This window comes from Chiroxiphia lanceolata, chromosome 4, assembly GCF_009829145.1.
Source record: "Chiroxiphia lanceolata isolate bChiLan1 chromosome 4, bChiLan1.pri, whole genome shotgun sequence".
Taxonomy (NCBI): domain Eukaryota; kingdom Metazoa; phylum Chordata; class Aves; order Passeriformes; family Pipridae; genus Chiroxiphia; species Chiroxiphia lanceolata.
The window spans coordinates 24,475,484-24,494,130 of NC_045640.1; the positions used below are offsets into that span (position 1 = coordinate 24,475,484).

Genomic DNA, 18,647 nt, shown 5'->3' on the forward strand with positions numbered 1-18,647 from the left:
TAAAACATTTTAAAATTAATTTAAATCAAAGTGCTGTAACTTTCATGAGAGAGAAGTATTTGACCAGAGCCTAAGAAGAAACTGCATTATGGTCAGTAAATCCATTTTGTGAAATGATTTCAGTTTTAGAAATCAAACTCCTGATGGATGTGTAATTAAATGCTTTTAAAATCTCCTGGTCTCCCTCTGTAAAAAGCATTTCAAATCCCTCAAGTCAAAGCATCACAGATTGCTTTAGAAGGAGAGCTGCACACACCACTTTATGCACAGTCTCATTTTCTGTTAGACAGGAAAAATAACACACATTGTTACACTCAGTAAGAAAGACTTAGTCATTGTTCAAGAGCACACAACCCATTTTAGGAGGACAAGTAATCCTTAACTAATGTCACCAGCATCCAGCTCTTCTATAATGAATCCAGGGATTTCAAAACAATTAGCAGAAGAGAAATGGGGAACTGAGGCACTGGGAAACAAAGCAAACTCTTCACTGTCACTCTGCAGACCAACCCCCTTTACATGATAAAGCACTGTAACTTTACCTAAAAAACTTGTCTCTTAAGCTACGTAACTGTCTGCATTACAACTTCTTTGCTCCGTACAGTATTTCTATGAATGTCCAAGTCTATGCACAGATATAGCAATTTGTTTTCTGTGAAAGAAAAAAAAAAAAAAGTTAAAAAAAGACCGCCATGTGACACCTAGAAGCGTTTATTTTATGCAACAAACTTAAATATGATCATGTGTACATAAAAGTGTACACTGTATCTATGCTGAACAATGCCAGGAAACATAATATTGATGCAACAATCTTCTAAAATAAACATTAAAAAATGAGCCTGGACAGGAAGACAAAATGCAAAACAGACTTCCAATCAGCACAATGCTTAAAATTGAGAGCAATCCTAAACATTTCCAACTTTCCTTACAAAGCTGCCAAAATCCAACTATTTTTAAAAATTGATTTTTTTTTCTTTACATCAATAATAAAAATCTGGTGACAAACATTATAAAATCAAATGCTGGACTGTCTTTACTCCTTTAAAATTTAGAATATTCCAACAGAACCGCAGGAGTAAAAACACTTAAAAGTGATATATGTTTTTATAAAACAAACATCAATATGTACAATTATTGCAAATTATATTAAACTAAAATGGAGGGGGAAATTAAAAAATGAAATGTCTACTTGCGAATTAATAATAATTTTAAGTGATTACTTTCCCACTCTGATAAAAATCAGAAAGCAACATTTATAAAATTGCCACCACATGACTTTTCATAGCAGGGAACTGAAATCTGTACATCTTATTTTTGCAGAAAAGTAGGCAGGCAGAAAGAATTATACATAAAACAGTCTCCAAAGGTAAAGCAAAAAAATTTTTTTGTGTTTTTTTTTTGACTCTAGTCTTGTTTAAAATCCATTCAGTAGACTTCTACCTTTTCTGTGAAACATGGGAATACCTGGCTCTAGGATCATGAATTTTCAATGTCAGTGTAAGGACTTTCTCTGACTTTCTTTAAAAAAAAATGCAGCATGAAAATTAATGGTGTAAATACACTTTTAAACTCCAGAATGCAGGAACTGGAACCAAGTGTTAAGCAATTTGCTTAATTATTGACTTTTCATAAAAAAAGTCTCTGGGGAAATAAGTACAGATGCTTTTAGCCTCTTTCTCAAGAGTTTCTGCTTTACATTTCCATTGAGAAGGATTAATTTCATGTGAAAGGGAAGCATAGTTTTCCTTCTGGTTTCAGAGCTGAAAGCTGTGTGTTTTGAAGTAATTTCAGTTCCTGTACAGGAAATTTCTGAATCCTAGTTTTGCAGAAGCTTGGAGCATGCCTTTATTTGGCCTTCATTTCCTCCCTTTTCGAGCAAGTTTTCTTTTTACCTATATGGGGGCAGAAAGGAAAATGGAAGTTAACTGTAAGGACATTGAAATTACAATTGATTCAGAATCAAATCCTACCAAATATTGTTTACATTTTGGCTTTTACAGTCTTTATACTGTGATTCTTCCAACTCTATCTTATCTCTTCTCCACAATTACATAATTAATTGAATACAGCTGAATTTGGTTACTGTACAGCACAACTTCCTGATAAACTCTGAAACAGACAAGTCGAATTGTGCATTTCGTAATTCCACAACTGAGTAATGTTTTTTCAGCATAAACAAAAATACAGTTATCTATTGCTTTCACTGGAATCGAGAATAAGAACAGGAACTTGTTCTAATTAACTATCATTACCCAGGTTTATAAAAATAGCCCATCTTATTTCAGAACAAGCACTACTTCAAATGTTTTCCAAGTATTTACAGTAACTTGTATATTTCTACTTAAAAGCAAAAAAAACCCTATCAGACACAGCTGTTTTTACACACATTTTTTTCTAGATGATAAATTTCTTTGATTTCTTACTGTATAAGCTACAATAAAAAACCCAGAGAATTGTCCTATATAAGATGCCTGCTACACCTTAAGGAAGCCTCCCTCTGCTATCTCTGTATCCTCAGTATCTTCCTGGCTGCTCCCACAGGCCTTAAAAAGATCCATTGCATTTTGGGAGTATTCTGGACTTGAGTCTATCTCCAACAGTGAATCTCCATCACTTCCAAGCACCTGGCTTCTGAAAAACGTTAACAATGTTTTGGTATTTTGTCCAAGAAACACTGAGACATTACATATTTTAAAGATGCTATCTGATACAAGTGGTTTATTAAAGGCTATGGATAGTGCAATTTGTTCTGAAGACTTAATTCGTTGTATAAAACAAGCATTGCAAAGCAGTACACAAACATTACACCCTTCACAGACTGAACATTTTACTACTGTATAAACCTTGCTTTGAGAAGAAAAGGTAATTAATTATTTTTGATCAAGGTTCTCTGCAAGATCTTGAACTTAACGAAATCTTCAGATAGAAACTATTCCAATTATATTTTCTTCCTTTAGATTAATTTGTGATTTTTTTACAGCATACTGTTTTGCTGACCTTACTGCTCTACCACTTTTGCATTGAAGTTATTAATGTATCAGATCCAGCAAAACAAACTTCTCAGTGTTTATGCACATTTATAATTTGCTTACACTGGAAATCAAATCAACACGTTTAAACACCAGAATATAGAAAAATAAATTATCATCCAAGAGCTGTTTTGTAGTTTATGCAGTTTCAAATTTTGATTTACTTAAAATAGATATTAAAATCCTGTTAATATTGAACAAGCACAGACCCAAAAGACCAGAAAATAGTTACAGTTAGAATTACAATCTTTTTCTGTTCATTAAAGATAGTAATTTATCAAGTCTTTGCTATCAAAGTGAAGCAGAGCAGAGTACCTGAATGCCTGTGTACCTGGTATGAATGAATGCACTGAAAAATCTTTAGCTCTTTGTTCTTTCACACAGCAATGCTAGTAAGGGGAACCAGGATGCAACAGACAAAAAACCCAAACTGGGGGAAACAGGTAAGTTTATCTTGTTCCAATTAAACAAATTAATTTCTCCAATTCCAGCTGCCTTCCCCCACTTACTTCGAAAGTCAGAACTCAACATGACACACGGTGGATCATGGTGTCCACTGTGGTTTAGTTGTGCCCTCAGCTATTCTAGATTTGTTATAATTGCAAATGCAGGGTCTTGAGACAGGAAAGGACCACCCCACTGATGCATTTCATTATTTATTTGTTTTTACCTCTGTAGATCAATTTGTCTCTGTGCTGCCGCTGGCTTTTTCGCTGTGTCTTGCTGTTTTGGTGCTTTGGCATTACCTGCCTCTAAACTCCCTGGACTTTCTTGATTGGCTGCTGCTCTCTTCCTTCCCCTGACAGGTGGTTTGTTTGTTTCCTCGTTTTTTGCAGTGGTACCCTGAGGTTCCGGTTTGGTTGGTCGCCCTCTTCTGGTTTTTGCTGCTAGCGATGGGCCTGTTTCATCTACACTTTTTTCTTCTGTTTTTTGATGAATATTCTCAGTTCCAGATGCTGTTGCTGTTCTTTTTTTCCCACGTTCAGTGCTGTTTCCTTGTGTAGCCTGATCAGAATTAATCTCCTAGAAAATAAAAGTCATGAATGTGAAGGAAAAAAGATTCCCAAAGGCAAACTCAAATTGTGACCTCCCTCCAACAGAAATAAGAGGGTTTTTAAACTTTCTTAAGTGTTCTTATAAAACACATCACATGGTCTTAGACTTAGTAAGAAGTTTTTTACTACATGGGATTTTGGACATTCCTCTTGCAAAAAGATTTTCTGATTCATCCGTAATATCTGCACCCAATGAACCTTTCTTGAGAGAGAGATTACAGTAAGACTAATAATTTCAGCTCCTCCCATGATGGTTCTTCTGGACAAGCTCCTTTTACTGCCTCTTTGTCAAATGACAGGAGAGAACCGAGGAACAAAAACAATGATTCCAATACAGCAAATTATATTTACTTCGATATGTGCAAATTTTGAGACCAACATTCAGTAATGGTGCAGATTACCGAAGTCCTAAGTGCCAGTAAAAAAAACTCAAGGCTTACAGGGAACAAAGGAAGTAAGACCAAACCATAAATGAATCTTGCAGTCTTTGTTAATTCAGTCATGCCTGAATAGGTATGGCCTACATGCACGTTTTTCTCCATACAGTGAATAAGGCAATGGACATGATTCAATACCATGAAGCCACATCTGTACATATGAAACAGAAAGGGTGGTGGCAATGTACATCTCTACACAGAGCAGTATTCACATGGAAACAAAGAGGAAGGAATTGGATGCTAAGCCTTCATTTGAACATTGACTTCCAAAACAGTTAGGAGAAGGGGTAGAGAAAAGGGTCCTAAAGAAGTATGACTGGGATGACTTAGCAATTTCAAACAAACCAATTAACGTCACTCATTATTCTAAGCACTGTGTCTGAACCAAGGACTTTTTCTGTTTAACATTCTATCATTATTTCTTAAGCATTCAAATGAGTCAGGCAGTCTCTGTAATCTTTATTACTGTTCTAGCAGCTTCATAGCAGACATTTACAATTGCTATTCATAAGAACTTTACAGATAACCACTCTTTGAAATTTCAACTTCAAGAACCTGGAAAGCATTTTTGAAAATTTACTTTATATACACTTTTCCTAACTTTTCTATGTGATGGTATAAAATCAAAAACACCTGCTTATTACTCTGATTTCTTCTAATCAAAAGAGACTGAGCAGATATTTAACTTCTTAAAATGTGTACAGCATAATCCATCTGAGTATCCCTACATTATTACAAAAATCTATTTTAAATCACTGAATCATCCAGGTTGAAAGTGATCTTCGGAAACCATCTTGTCAAATTTTCTGATGCAAGCAGGGCCTCGGGGGTTATCCAGGGCCCTTGACAAGCCAAGCTGTGAACAGTGACATTTCACCACTTTTCTGGGCAGCCTATACCACTATCACAATGTAGATTTTTTTAATATTTTTTTTTCACTTGCATCCAGATAGAATTTCCCCTGAAGCAACTGGCTGTAGCCGTTTGTTCTGTGAGCATGCAGCCTTGAGACGAATGCTTCCATCTTTTCCATAAATACCTTTTAGATACTGAAAGGCTGATTGATCCCCTCCAAGGCTTCTCTTCTCTACGCAGAACAAACCCAACACTTTCAACCTTTCAATACTACAACATCTCCAAGCCTTTATCACCTTGGTGGCCCCCTGCAAAGCTCTCCAGTTTTTCAGTATCCATGTCAAACTGGAGAGGATACAATATTCCAGACACAACATTCCAGGTATGGCCTACTGAATGCCAAATGGGATGGGATAACGGCATCCCTCACTCTGCTGGCTATGCTCCTGCTGACACAGCCCAGACCCAGCTTGCCCTCACTGCTGCCAAGGCACTCTGCTGACCCACACTGTGTTGGTTGTCCACGGGAAATGGTCCCCCAGGTCCTTCCCGGCCAACCTACTCTCCAGCCAGGCAGATCCAGCGTGCTGTACAGCTGCTTGAGCTTAATCTATCCCAGGTGCAGGACTCAACTGTGTTAAACTTCATTCTACTGTATGTTTTAGAAGTTAAAAAATGATGATTTACACATGTTGTTCTCTCTCTAATGGAAGGGGGGAGAAGCATAAAAATATTTTAAAAAGTTTAAGTAACATTTCAGTTAGATCCAAAAGTTAGATGTTTATTTCATGCCATAGGACCACTTGACATCTTCCTGGCAGTATCTTCAGTTAAAGCTACTACACATGTGAATCTTCACTCTGAATACCAGCCTTACTATTACTTATGTTGGAAAACACAGACTAAAGGTGGGAATATTTTGGAATTTTAGAACAGAACAAAGTCCATTCACATGAGCTCTAGGAATTACTCTAGATAAAATAAACAGCAGTTTTAAAACTATGGGGTCTTCTCTCAGGCTAAAAAAACCGACAGAACTATATGAAATGAAACTGGATATGACCAGTTCCTCAGAGACCACCTGCAGTGACGTGTACTGAATAAACCCCCAATGCCAACCTTACTACAGACATACAGTCCATAAAATCCCCAGACATACCTTGTTTTTCACAGGTTCTGTCTTTGCTGGTGTGACTGAAATAATTCTCACAGGATTTTCATCATTTTCACTGACCCCAGTTTCTGATATATCTGAACTTTGTTCCCTGGATGCATAATTGAATACAAAATAAAACCAAAATACAAAGAAAACAAGAAAAATGTTTGGAATTACTTAAAAAAAAGGGGGGGGAATCAATACAAACCAGTTAAATTAATTTAAAAAGAATTGAATTTGCCAGAGACCACATTTACATTTTCTTTCCCAGAAATGGGAAAGGTTTGAAAGGAACAGAGCCAAATCCCTCATTAGACACACCACCTTGCTTTTTGCAAACTTAAGACCAGAGCTCTAAAAGAGGCTGTGTTTCTTTTTCTAGACAGAAAAAGTTGATACTAGAAAAGGTAGTGAAGAAGAATGAACACCAACAGTGCTAAAACTTCAAGTTAATTTACACAAACATATAATAGCTTTAAAACCAAAATAGTTAAAAAAAAAATAAACAAGACTATTACAATATATATCATGCACACTTACGAAACAAATTCTGAATGGAGTTACACTTCCCTTTGGCCTTATGAATTGTAGCAGCTAGAGCTGACTTTCCCTGCTTTCTTTAACCCTTTATCTTAGTCAGGTAGCCAATTGTAAAACAAATGAAACAATTTTAAAATCTGAAATTGTAAATTGTTTCTCCAGATTTACAATAAATTTTGAAACTGGATTCACATAAAAATAATGCTTACTAAAAGACACACTGAATATTGCAACCATATGTTGCGTCTTTCCACTGAGATCCTGGTCTGCTTCGCCAAGCTCTTTTTAATCATTCTTAATCTTAAATAGATCGGAATATTTAATCTACAAAGTTTTCATCAAAAAAAGCTGCTTGTTACCAATCAGGATTAATCAGAATTTATACATAAAAAATATGCAAGTAGCAAAATCTTTTTAGCACTAATTATGGCTGCTCTCTTTAATTAATACATTTTCTGATGTAAAAATGAGTATTAACCACCAAAATTTCAGGCAGTATAGTGTCTCCTCTGTGGTATTATATGCAATTACAGGCAAGACACAGCTAAACACTGCACTGAATTTTTATCTTCTAGAAAAATCACCCAAAAAGACCCCAACCCCATAAACTGAACCAATATGGAGACTTTACCTATTGAGAACTAACATATTTTTTAAAACCAAATCATCTTCTGTCCTAAAACTTGCAAGTAAAGGAAGTAAATAGCTGATGAAAGAAACTTCAAACTCCGTTACCTTGACCTGTTTCCTGCAGAAGCGCTCAGCTCAGAGTTTACACTGCTTCCAGTCTCTGATCCTGTAGTTCTAATATATGGTCTTCTTCCAGTTGCAGATAATGGTTTGTTTACTGTACCTAATACACCAGTTGGTTTTGGCTGGAAGAAAATGACAATATTCCATTTTTAAAGTACTTTGAATATTTTAAAATACTTTTTCTGGATTAAAAGTCTTGATCACAAAGCCATCAGTTTAAAGCTACAGACCTCATCTTTACTTAAAACCCACTGTCTATCCTACTTTTATTTCTCATAATTTAACAGCACTTTATCAATTGCCTTGCTCTTTCTCATACTTTGAAGGGATAGCAGCTGGAGAAGTTTCAACAACAGCCAAAATGTTAGGTAATAGAGTTGAGAGCCTCTGGGTAAGGATGAAGGGAAAAGCAAACGAAGATATTGTGGGAGTCTACTATCAACCACTCAGCCAGGACACCACCACCAATGAGTAATTCTACAAGGAATTATAGGATCTTTCTGGATCAACTGCCCTCGGCCTTATGGCCAACTTTGGCCCTGTATATGGGGACAGCAGACTTTGGGCTTCTGTAAGGTCTTCTGGGAATCTGCCTTTGAAGGTACTGGGATCCATGAATGCTGGCCACTTTTTAAGAACCATCTCTTAAAAGTGCAGAAGCAGGCAATTCCAAAGTCTAAAAAGTCAAGGCAAGTGAGGCAGGCCAGCCTGGCTGAGCAGGGATCTTCTTCTGGAACTTAGTCAGAAAAGGAAAGTGTACAGCCTTTGGAAGCAAGGACAGACAACATGGGAGTGCTACAGAAATGCTGTACACTACAGTGCCGTTCACCACTATAGAGAGAAAATTCACATGGCTAAAGCTTGATTAGAGTTCAAGTTGGCCAGCACTGTGAAGGACACAAAAGGGGCTTTTTCGAATATGTTAATAGCAAAAGGAGGATCAGAGAGAACACTGTGCCATTACTGAATGGGGCTGGTCACCTCACAAGCAGAGGGTGACAAAGCAGAAACATTTAACACCATCCTTGCCTCTGTCTTCAATACTGATGATGGGCTCTGGGACCCCCAGAGCCCTGTGTTAAAAGAGGAGAATGATAAACAACCCCAGTTTCCTCAGCTGCTCCTTGTAAGACTTGTGCTCTCCTCAGCTGCTCCTTGCTCTAGACCCTTCACTCGTTTTGTTGTCCTTCTTTGGACATGTAGTAAACTGAGCAAATAAATTATTGCATTATAAGAGTAATATGTTAAGTAAATGCTGCACAGAATTAGCACTAGAATGGTGCAGTTACTGAACCTGCACCCAGCAACAGGTCACTTCTACAGAGATTGTTGCTTTTTTTTGTTAGCCAAATGTTTTTCAGCGTCTGTAATCTCTTTCTCCTGCCTGTTCCATCATAACTTCCACACATGGGAATGACTTTTTCTTGTGGGAATGTCTTAATTTATTAACTTATGTCTCTAAGGAAATGTAAAATTACATTAAGAACGTGACGTGCCAGTTATGAAAACTTCCTTAACTCCTCTCCAGAGACAAAATAAAAAACTTACTGCTGCCTACTCAGCCTCATCACATCAGTCAATTCACCAGCTGTAGCAAGATCTAAACCACCACCACTGTATCACAGAACCCCAAATAGATAGTGTTTACTTCTACAGCAGCTTTATAACTATATAAATACAATATTTAAATATATCACAAATATGTAAATATAACAGTTAGGTTAGAACTCAATCTGGCCACTGCCATGAAAGATAATAAAAAGTGTTTTTACAAATACATTAACAACAAAAGGAGGGCCAAGGAAAACCTCCATGCTTTATTGGACGTGGAAGGGAACACCATCACCAAGGATGAGGAAAAGGCTGAGGTACTTAATATCTTCTTTGTCTCTAACAGAAAGATCAGATATACTCAGGCTACCCAGCCCCTGAGCTAGTAGACAGGGATGAGGAGCAGAATAGATCCCCTGCAACCCAGGAGGAACTAGTTAGTGACCTGGTGTGCCACTTAGATGCTCACGTCTATTGGGCTGGATGGGATTCACCTGAGGGTACTGAGGGAGCTGACAGAATTGCTTGCCAAGCCACTCTCCATCATTTATCATCAGTCCTGTTAACAGGGGAGGTCCCAGATGACTAGAGGTTAGCCAGTGTGACACCCATCTACAAGAAGGTTTGGAAGGAGGATCTGGGAGAACTGCAGGCCTGTCAGCCTGACCTTGGTGGCCAGGAAGGTTATGGGATGGATTATCCTGAGCATGATCACATGGTATGTACAGGACAACCAGGGTATCAGGCCCAGTCAGTGTGGGTTTAGGAAAGGCAGGTCCTGCTTGACCAACCTGATCTCCTTTTACGATTAGGTGACCTCCCTAGTGGATGAGGAAAAGGCTGGGAATGTTGTCTGCCTGGACTACAGTAAAGCCTTGGGTATTGTCTCCCAAAGCATTCTCCTGGAGAACCTGGCAGCTATGGCCTGGACAGGTGCACTCTTTACTGGCTGGATGACCAGGCCCAGAGAGTGGTGGTGAATGGTGTGACATCCAGCAGTGGCTGGTCACTAGTGGGGTTCCCCAGGGCCCTCTTTGGGGCCAGTCCTATTTAATACCCCTACTGATGATCTGGACAAGGGGATCAAATATCCCCAGTTAGTTTGCAGAAGACACCAGGTTGGGTGGCAGCGTTGATCTGCTGGAGGGTAGGAAGGCACTGCAGAGGGATCTTGACAGGCTGGATCAATGGCTGAGGCCAATGGTCTGAAGTTCAACAAGGCCAAGTGCTGGGACAGGCAGGAGGAAGGGTGGCTGGAAAGTGGCCCAGTGCAAAAGGACCTGGGGGTGCTGGCTGACAGCTGCTGAATATGAGCCAGCAGTGTGCCCAGGTGGTCAAGAAGGCCCACGGCATCCTGGCCTGTATCAGAAATAGTGTGGCCAGCAGGAAAAGGGAAGTGATTGTCCCTCTATACTTGGCACTGGTGAGGCCCCACCTCAAGTGCCATGTCCAGTTGTGGGCCCCTCACTACAAGAAGGACACTGAGATGCTGAGTGAGTCCAGAAAAGGGCAACAAAGCTAGCAAAGGGCCTGGAGCACCAGTCCTATAAGGAGCAGCTGAGGGAGGTGGGGTTGTTTATCCTGGAGAAAAGAAGGCTCAAGGGAGACCTGATCGCTCTGTACAACTGCCTGAGAGGAGGCTGTAGCCAGGTGGGGGTCACTCTCTTCTCCCAGGTAACGAGCGACAGGATGAGAGGAAACGGCCTGAAGCTGCACCAGGGGAGGTTCAGGCTGGACATCAGGAAGAATTTTTTCACTGAAAGAGTTGTCAAACATTGGAATGGACTGCCCAGGGAGATGGTGGAGTCACCATCACTGGAAGTGATCAATACTTAGTGCTATGGTTTAGTTGATATGGTAGTGTTTGGTCAAAGGCTGGACTTGATCTTGGAGGTCTTTTTCAACCTTAACGATTCTATGATATTTCCTACTGTTGTATTGAACCTAATTCTGCATTACATTTTGGAAAGCCTCTCCCAGAGGTGCTATGCAAATATAGGATGTTAGATTCATAGAATATCTCCAGTTGGAAGGGACTCCCTGAAATAAAATGATATGTTCAAAAGATTATAGACATTTGTAGATGAATTTAACAGCATTAATAGCTATATTAAAAATATTACGATTGAAAATTTAAGATCTCTAATGCTGGTGGTATCACAATTCTGTATAGGCATCATAACTTTAGGCCACACTTATGGCAATAATGGAAAAAATTGTAATCAAGAACCGGTGTCTCAGTGCACAGTTAACAATCCTGGTGTTGTGTACTCACCAGGTAGTATGCTCAAGGCATTAATTATGTAACCAAATAAAAGAATCAAAAATTACTGTACACAAACTCTTAATATAATTTTTAAACTATGGCAGTCCAGAACATTTCAGAAATCACAAGTAATATTCAAAGACTTGTAACTTGACAAAATACAGTACCTTTCCTGTCAAAAGAAGAACCCTTGTCTCTTCTGAAATATAATTCCTGTCATTGCAGAAATCCTGTATAAAAGGAAAGATCAGTTTGTATTTGATGTCTCAATCTTGCTGTTGTTTTTTTATATACACCCAACTGACTTATCAAATTACAAGCTACTGTCTAGTGTTAAAGATATTTCACACCATGCAACCTGCTGACAAATGAATCCATCTACTAAAGACAGGTCTAACTAGTACTTTGGAGGAGATTTGTAGTGAGCATTACTGAATGACAGTATGTCATACCTGAAGTTAGGATTAACATTTTTCCTTCTTAAGTGAACATGAATCATTTGAGATGATGAAAAACTGCCCTATCTGTTCACTTGCATGTTTTTAACGGGAAGTCTGAAAAGAGGTTCGTTTTCTCTAAACAAGTTGAAAGTTTTTACCTTTGTCACGCTGAATACAGTCTGCACAGACCAAACCCCCGAATCTTAATGAAGCAGATTCACCAGCTCACTGTTACATGGCACCTGCCATTTCATAATTAAACAGGCAACCAGATTCACCTTAAACAGACTCTGGAAAGGCTGTTAAAAAATCTAAGGCACTGAAAAGTGTCAGCAAGTATATTCTCCCGGACAATGAAAACATCATGTCTGATCCAGAGAATTACTTGGGTTCCACTTCTACTTTTCAGAAGTGTGCCTCTTGGAGAACAGCAGTGCCATTGCTGACAGCAGAGTTGCACTTGCCAAGACTATTACTAGGCAATAAGAGGACTGACTTATACAGCAAGCAAAACAGCCAAACTGACAAGCTACCGACAGATAGAAACATACCAAAGATAACATTAAAAAAAGTTCCCTTTTTTGTCTGATTTGCATTCCAATTCAGATATACATTCAGAATATACATATATGCTCACATATTCAGATGCACTTGCAAAACACATTAATTGATTCAGCAACATGTGCTAACATATCAGTATTTATTTCAATCAGTTCTCACCTGGTTAAAAACATTTCTGCCTCACGTTCTTAATAAACAGATAGCATAACATACATCTGATGCTAAAAAATTAATAGTTGATGATAAAAGATGTATTTTCTCACTCAGTATGTTACGGAGATAACTAGCTCTCAATTATAAAAATCAATGTATTTCCCCTTATTACTTCAGAAATTAAACTAACGAATTTACCTTTTCAGGTTGTGTAAAAAATTTAGTTGGCAATACAGGGTCCTTTGGTGAATCTGCATTGCACAAAGCACTTTTGCTGTTGATTACACATAGTGCTACATCACATACTGTGTAAAGTTTCTGAAGGGGAAAAAAAAAAGAAAAGCATGCTTTAGGAATTACTTACTATTTTCACAGTGTACAGAGAATACAGTTCTTTAAAAAGTTTATGTGTTTAAATAACCACCACTAATGACGTATTTTGTAATCACATCATTAACCACAAAATTGGCTCCTCATTTTTCTTATGACACTGTTTATAAAAACTAGTAATACTTTACATGCCTATGCTCTACATAAGCTACATGCCTAAGCTCTTGCTCAACTGAATCACCATAAGTGGTTTCTCATCTCTTCTAGAAACTAACCGGTTTAACAGCAGCTGTACAATACAGTATTTCCTCCCCCAACAGCAGAAGATATGTATGCAGGGACCTAGACAGTAGGAGTTAAAATAAGGCAGGTAGTAACAGAAATATTTTTTTTTTAAATTGTTTATTAACTTTATTACATGTTATGTACTGGATAAGGTCAGCAAGCTCCTGAAAGAATGAGACTGAAAACATACAGACAATGCTCGCAATTAACAGTCTCTCTAAAAGACTATAAAAATGTCTGAGCTATTGCTCTCAGATTTCCTGCAAATCCTGCTCATCGACTGCTTGTGAAACCCTCAGCTCATCACCCAGCACTAATGTGAATTGCATTTCTTACTTCATTGGCCTTTGGCTCATCAGGAGACTGAGCATCTCGGGTAAGCTTGATGTTTTCTGACATCTTTTTCATGAAGGCATGGCTATTGTTTTCATTCTTTGTCATTAAAACTTCAAGCATGAACCACAGGCACCTAAAATGTCATAAATACACAAGGAATTACATTCCAGGTTTTATACTGCAGCTCCTACATACAGTGAAGCCTTAAAAAATTTTGTCAGCAGTACTAGCTTTTTCTTAAGAAACCACAATCAATTTGAAGATATAAACAGATAACATCATCCAAAGGTGTAAACAGCATCTAGACCTTTAACACACACAATCTTCATCATACTCCTTGGAGTAAACCTGCCACCAAATTAATATCCTTATTATTACATCTGTAAAAACTGCCCAACTAATCAACATTTTCTCTTCCATACATGAATAGAAACAAGAATTCTGGTGCTATCATCATCCAAATGAAATTCTGTCACTACCTTAGGCACTGTCTGTGTCCCTATCAAGCATGTACCATGATCACACACAAAACAGGCTCCAACAAATCATACTATTGCTAGACAGCTGCCTGCCTCAGATGGTTTAATACTGCAATTCAAACCGAAGAGAAGTCCCAAAAACTGAGTAGGTCGTCATGGCTGGGCTTCGCGAACGAAGATTTGAGTAGGTCAGATTCTTGGTAATTTTCCATATGGGAGGTAAATTCTCCCAGACAAATATAATGAAATTAGCTTTCATCAGGTTTCTTCCTTTAAATCTGGTTTATTTATAGTGAGAATACGTTATACTTTGACTAAAAGTTTATTTTAAAAAAATTTCAATTATGATATAAAGCACAACTGGTCCATCCACACTATCATTTGCTCCACAGCTGCATGTGGCTAAAAGGTCAACAACAGTCACAATATGTTAAAATAATTCTTAGTTGGGAAATACATATGGGTGGTTCTGAGAAATGCAGGCTTTGCCAGTAGCTAATTAAATTCTAAAGCTTTGGAAGAGAGATTATCTTGTAGAAATAGGCTAATAAAAAACTAGAAAAACAGGATGACTGACCATTAGAATTCCCTGTCCAAAAAAGCCCAAATCTTCTTAATTTATACAAACTGTAATGAAAGGGATGAAGGTACATTTCCCTCAAAAACTCAGAGGGCTGTGCTCCATCAAAATACTTAAAGAGTTATGTGGTGTTAAAAAAAAAAAGACACTATATTCTGATTTGCATCCAAGAGCTACAAAGATGACAGCAAATCAATCTGTTAGACAGATTTACATCCATCTATTCCCTATTCTCAAGAACTTGAACAGGATGAATACAGAACTGGTAACATAGTACACTTATCCCTGTTCTCTAAATCCAGTGTCAACTAAAAATTACTACTGAGAACAAACTATACCAGTTAACTCACGTCAACTCCAATAGCTTGACTTTCTCACTAAGACAGCAAATGAAATAAGTAATTATCAACTCTGACCAAGACCTGTCCAAAACAACTGTAGGATTTTATGTAGAAAAAAATATGCACCTAGAGGAACAGTCACATAAAGTCAAGTCATTCTTTGTATTCATTTCAGTAATTTTGGAATATGAATTAGGGAGAAAAACACACGGTCTCAAGATTTAAAAAAAAACCAAACCCAAACACACCTCTGTAGGACAAGCTATAAAAACTTCATAACAGTAAGTTGCACAGATTATGGTTAAGGAACTTGCTAAGCATGTATTTACTTTACATGACTGTATTTAGGCCATGTAAACCAAGATGAACTAGGGAGACAACTACAAAAGACATTGCCAAGTCTTTTCCAAGTTTGCAAGCATCTCCGTTAACACTTTAAAAGTGAACACTAGGACTCTCAGAACTGTTGAAAGAAAACACTGTATCACATTAAATGGGGAACATTTTTCTCATATATCTCAGGAGACTCTTCAGAGAAGTATTCTTGCCAAAATTCCCATACAGAGTATTTCTTTGTTTGGAGCAGTCCTTTCTGGCTAGTTCAGCCAGTCTGTGACAAATTTAAGGGAGGAAATTTGACAACAAAGGAAAGCTATATAAGGAGTGTCCAAAAAAATTCTGTGCACTGAAAGAACACTTCTCAAAGAAAGTATTAACTCTGTGACTGCAAATCAGAACTTGTTCCCATGCATTTTGGATAAAGTACATGCTACAGGATGCTTTCAGATGTCACCAGGAACATGGAGTCCTGGGACAAAATGCAGACTTGTTGATCAGCTAAAAAGTCTTCACTGACTTCAGGTCTGACCAGGTGTGAATCAAGGAACTCAGAAATCCAAACAAACCAAGTTTTTCATTTAGAGAAAGAATCAGACTTGGACTGCCACAGCTGAAGGTGCAAAAAGAATTTAAGATGTGAAGTGGTCTATTTGTGCCAAAAATGAACCGCTTTTTGGATGATGTATATTGTAGTATGTGGTCATACCTGCTTTCTAATACAGCAACAACATAGTTCAGTTCCACCAAAATGAAAACAAGAAAAGACCAAAACTCAAAGCTGTGTGGGTGGAGAGAGAAAATATGCTTTAACAATTTTTAAAAGTGTTAAAATGTAGCTATGTTTTAAAGTTTATTACAAGACATAAAGAACACAGAAGTTATAATTAAGATATGAAATATTATTTGAGGCATTCAAGAAGGTCTGAAACGGGAACTAGCACAAAACAAGCTTCTGTATGACAGGATTGTGTACCATAATCTCTGCTGAATACGTTAAGAAGCACTAAGCCTGCACTGCTGATGTATAGTACAAATGAAATGTCAGCAGCAAACTTAGAATGAGTCCTAGTAGGCTTGCATAGGAAGAGGGAAAAAAAATTTTCAATGAGGCAGGACTCTCACCCAGCATCAGTGGCATTGTGATTTTAAGTCTTGGAGAAGCTTTCTGTTCTGTAAGTTCCAAAATATTTGAACTGACATTACTTGACATCTTTTAAGTGTGTTGGGAAGTCCTACACATATTCCTAGGCACAAAACCAAGACTCTAACATAATTGCTTACTTTAAAAAAGCCTAGACAACTCACTAATTTGGTATATTACAGTACAACCTACAGGTTAACATTTAGGCTTTCAGAATATATTGCTAAGCAGTTGTTGAAGACTTCTTCCCTTGCTTAAAGTGTTTCACATTTCCAAGATTATCAGCAGTATCTTGCAAAACAGTAAAACGAATATTTCCTCTTTCTAATCAGTTTTTTCTAAGCAGAGAAAAATTCTCAGCATAACAGTTCTAGAATCACTTGACACTTACTCTTTGACATCACGAAGCTGATCAACATCCTGAGGTTTTGTGAAATCTGGATCATGTGCCAGTAAGTGAATCATATATGGTACCACATATTCAGGCAGCAAGGACAGCAATTTTTCTACAGTAACAACAACAACAACAACAAAAAGTTGCCTCTGTATTACACACATACACGTGCATCATAAGAAAAACTTCTTCAAAATAACACTTTTTCAAACACAGATTGTAAATTTTGACTTGCATTTTCTTCCTACAAATTTACTTTTAATACATCATTAAAATAAATTAACAAGTTTTGCTACTACAAAACTACTTGGTTTGCTTCAGGAAGAGGGTCATAAAGCTTAAAATATCAGGAAACAAAATTTTATTTTTTGAGCAAAACAACTACAGTTATAACAGCACTATATTTTACATGTATAATTCTCAGCACATGTAAAAAGAAGTATCTTATGGTTTATGCTAATACCGAACTAAGCAAATTCAGATTTAAATATGTCTAATATAAAGATGAGGAAACAAAACTTATCCAGTGTTTTCTTTACAAAAGCCAATTGCTTACGATTTAAAAATTACTCCTTCCAGTTCAGTATTTGACTCTCATATTCTTAACAGTTTTACTGAAATACTAACCGTTAGCCATGGGATTCTGCTTAATATACTCTCTTCGTATACTGATGTTTTGAGCAAGCACTGCCTGGCATGTGCTCTTCTCCCTTCACAGGGTCTTTGGCACACAAAGCAAAGATTGCCATATATTCCAAAGGGAGCAGTAATTTCACAAGTGCCTTATGCAATTTCTGGGCAAATATCTGCCTCACTTGGTAGCACTCATCCTACAGCAACACAAACATAAAAGTACAATCATCAAAATCTTGGTCTTAATAAAATTAAAAAAGGCATTCAAGGTGAATTATTAGGAGGCATTTTAAAAATACCAACAGGTGCAGCACAACAAATATTTGAAATTAAAACTTGAATAACTCTTGTGAAAGCTGCAGTGAGGAATAGGATATACTTAAGTGTAGCAGCAACAAAAGTTCAGGTGTAAGGACTCTGAACTCAATTAATTAGTCACTTCAATTCAAATGTAGTTACTTACATTAATGACAAGTGCACAGAGCTGGAACTGTTCTGGGGTAATTATTTCATGGTAACAGGGTTCCTGTGCAAGTTTCATTATTGCACTACCAGCAGCTAATCGTAGTCGAGACATATCCGATTTACTATACGAACACAAGAGAGAAAAAACCAAACCACAACTCACCACAACTACCCTCAAATTACCTGCATGTCACAATTTCATCATTTTACAAGATCAATGAGCAAGCAAGGCTTTTCTCTGTCAGGTGAGGTCAGAGTTCTATAGCTTCAGATCAAGCTAAATTAACCCAACCAAACTTGTGAAAGTAAGGTGCTCTACTTTCCCACAAAAAACCCCTGATTTCAGTAAAACAGTGAACGATAGCAGTTGAGTTTCTTGTTTTCCTATCACCATCTAAATGAAAGCAACAATTTTGCCACAGATTCTCTGCCCTTCCTTCACCCTCAAAATGAAGTTGAGGTGCAGTTACCTTATAGAATGAAGAAGCTCCACCCAAGATCACCAACTCCCAAGCATGTTAAATCTCA

The 18,647-nt window shown here is 37.5% G+C and overlaps 1 protein-coding gene across 1 annotated transcript in view; it reads right to left on the reverse strand.

Annotated features, from left to right (window-relative positions):
* Positions 1-693: 693 nt before the first annotated feature.
* The window catches only part of PDS5A (PDS5 cohesin associated factor A), a 75,602-nt gene continuing 57,648 nt past the window's right edge, over positions 694-18,647 (reverse strand). The window contains 13 exon segments of the mRNA XM_032685712.1: positions 694-1,892; positions 2,481-2,631; positions 3,700-4,052; positions 6,536-6,641; positions 7,808-7,947; positions 11,810-11,872; positions 12,995-13,114; positions 13,748-13,880; positions 17,019-17,133; positions 17,649-17,702; positions 17,705-17,731; positions 17,734-17,851; positions 18,118-18,241. Of these exon segments, the coding sequence (XP_032541603.1) occupies positions 1,857-1,892; positions 2,481-2,631; positions 3,700-4,052; positions 6,536-6,641; positions 7,808-7,947; positions 11,810-11,872; positions 12,995-13,114; positions 13,748-13,880; positions 17,019-17,133; positions 17,649-17,702; positions 17,705-17,731; positions 17,734-17,851; positions 18,118-18,241 (1,540 nt within the window). The 3' untranslated portion in view covers positions 694-1,856.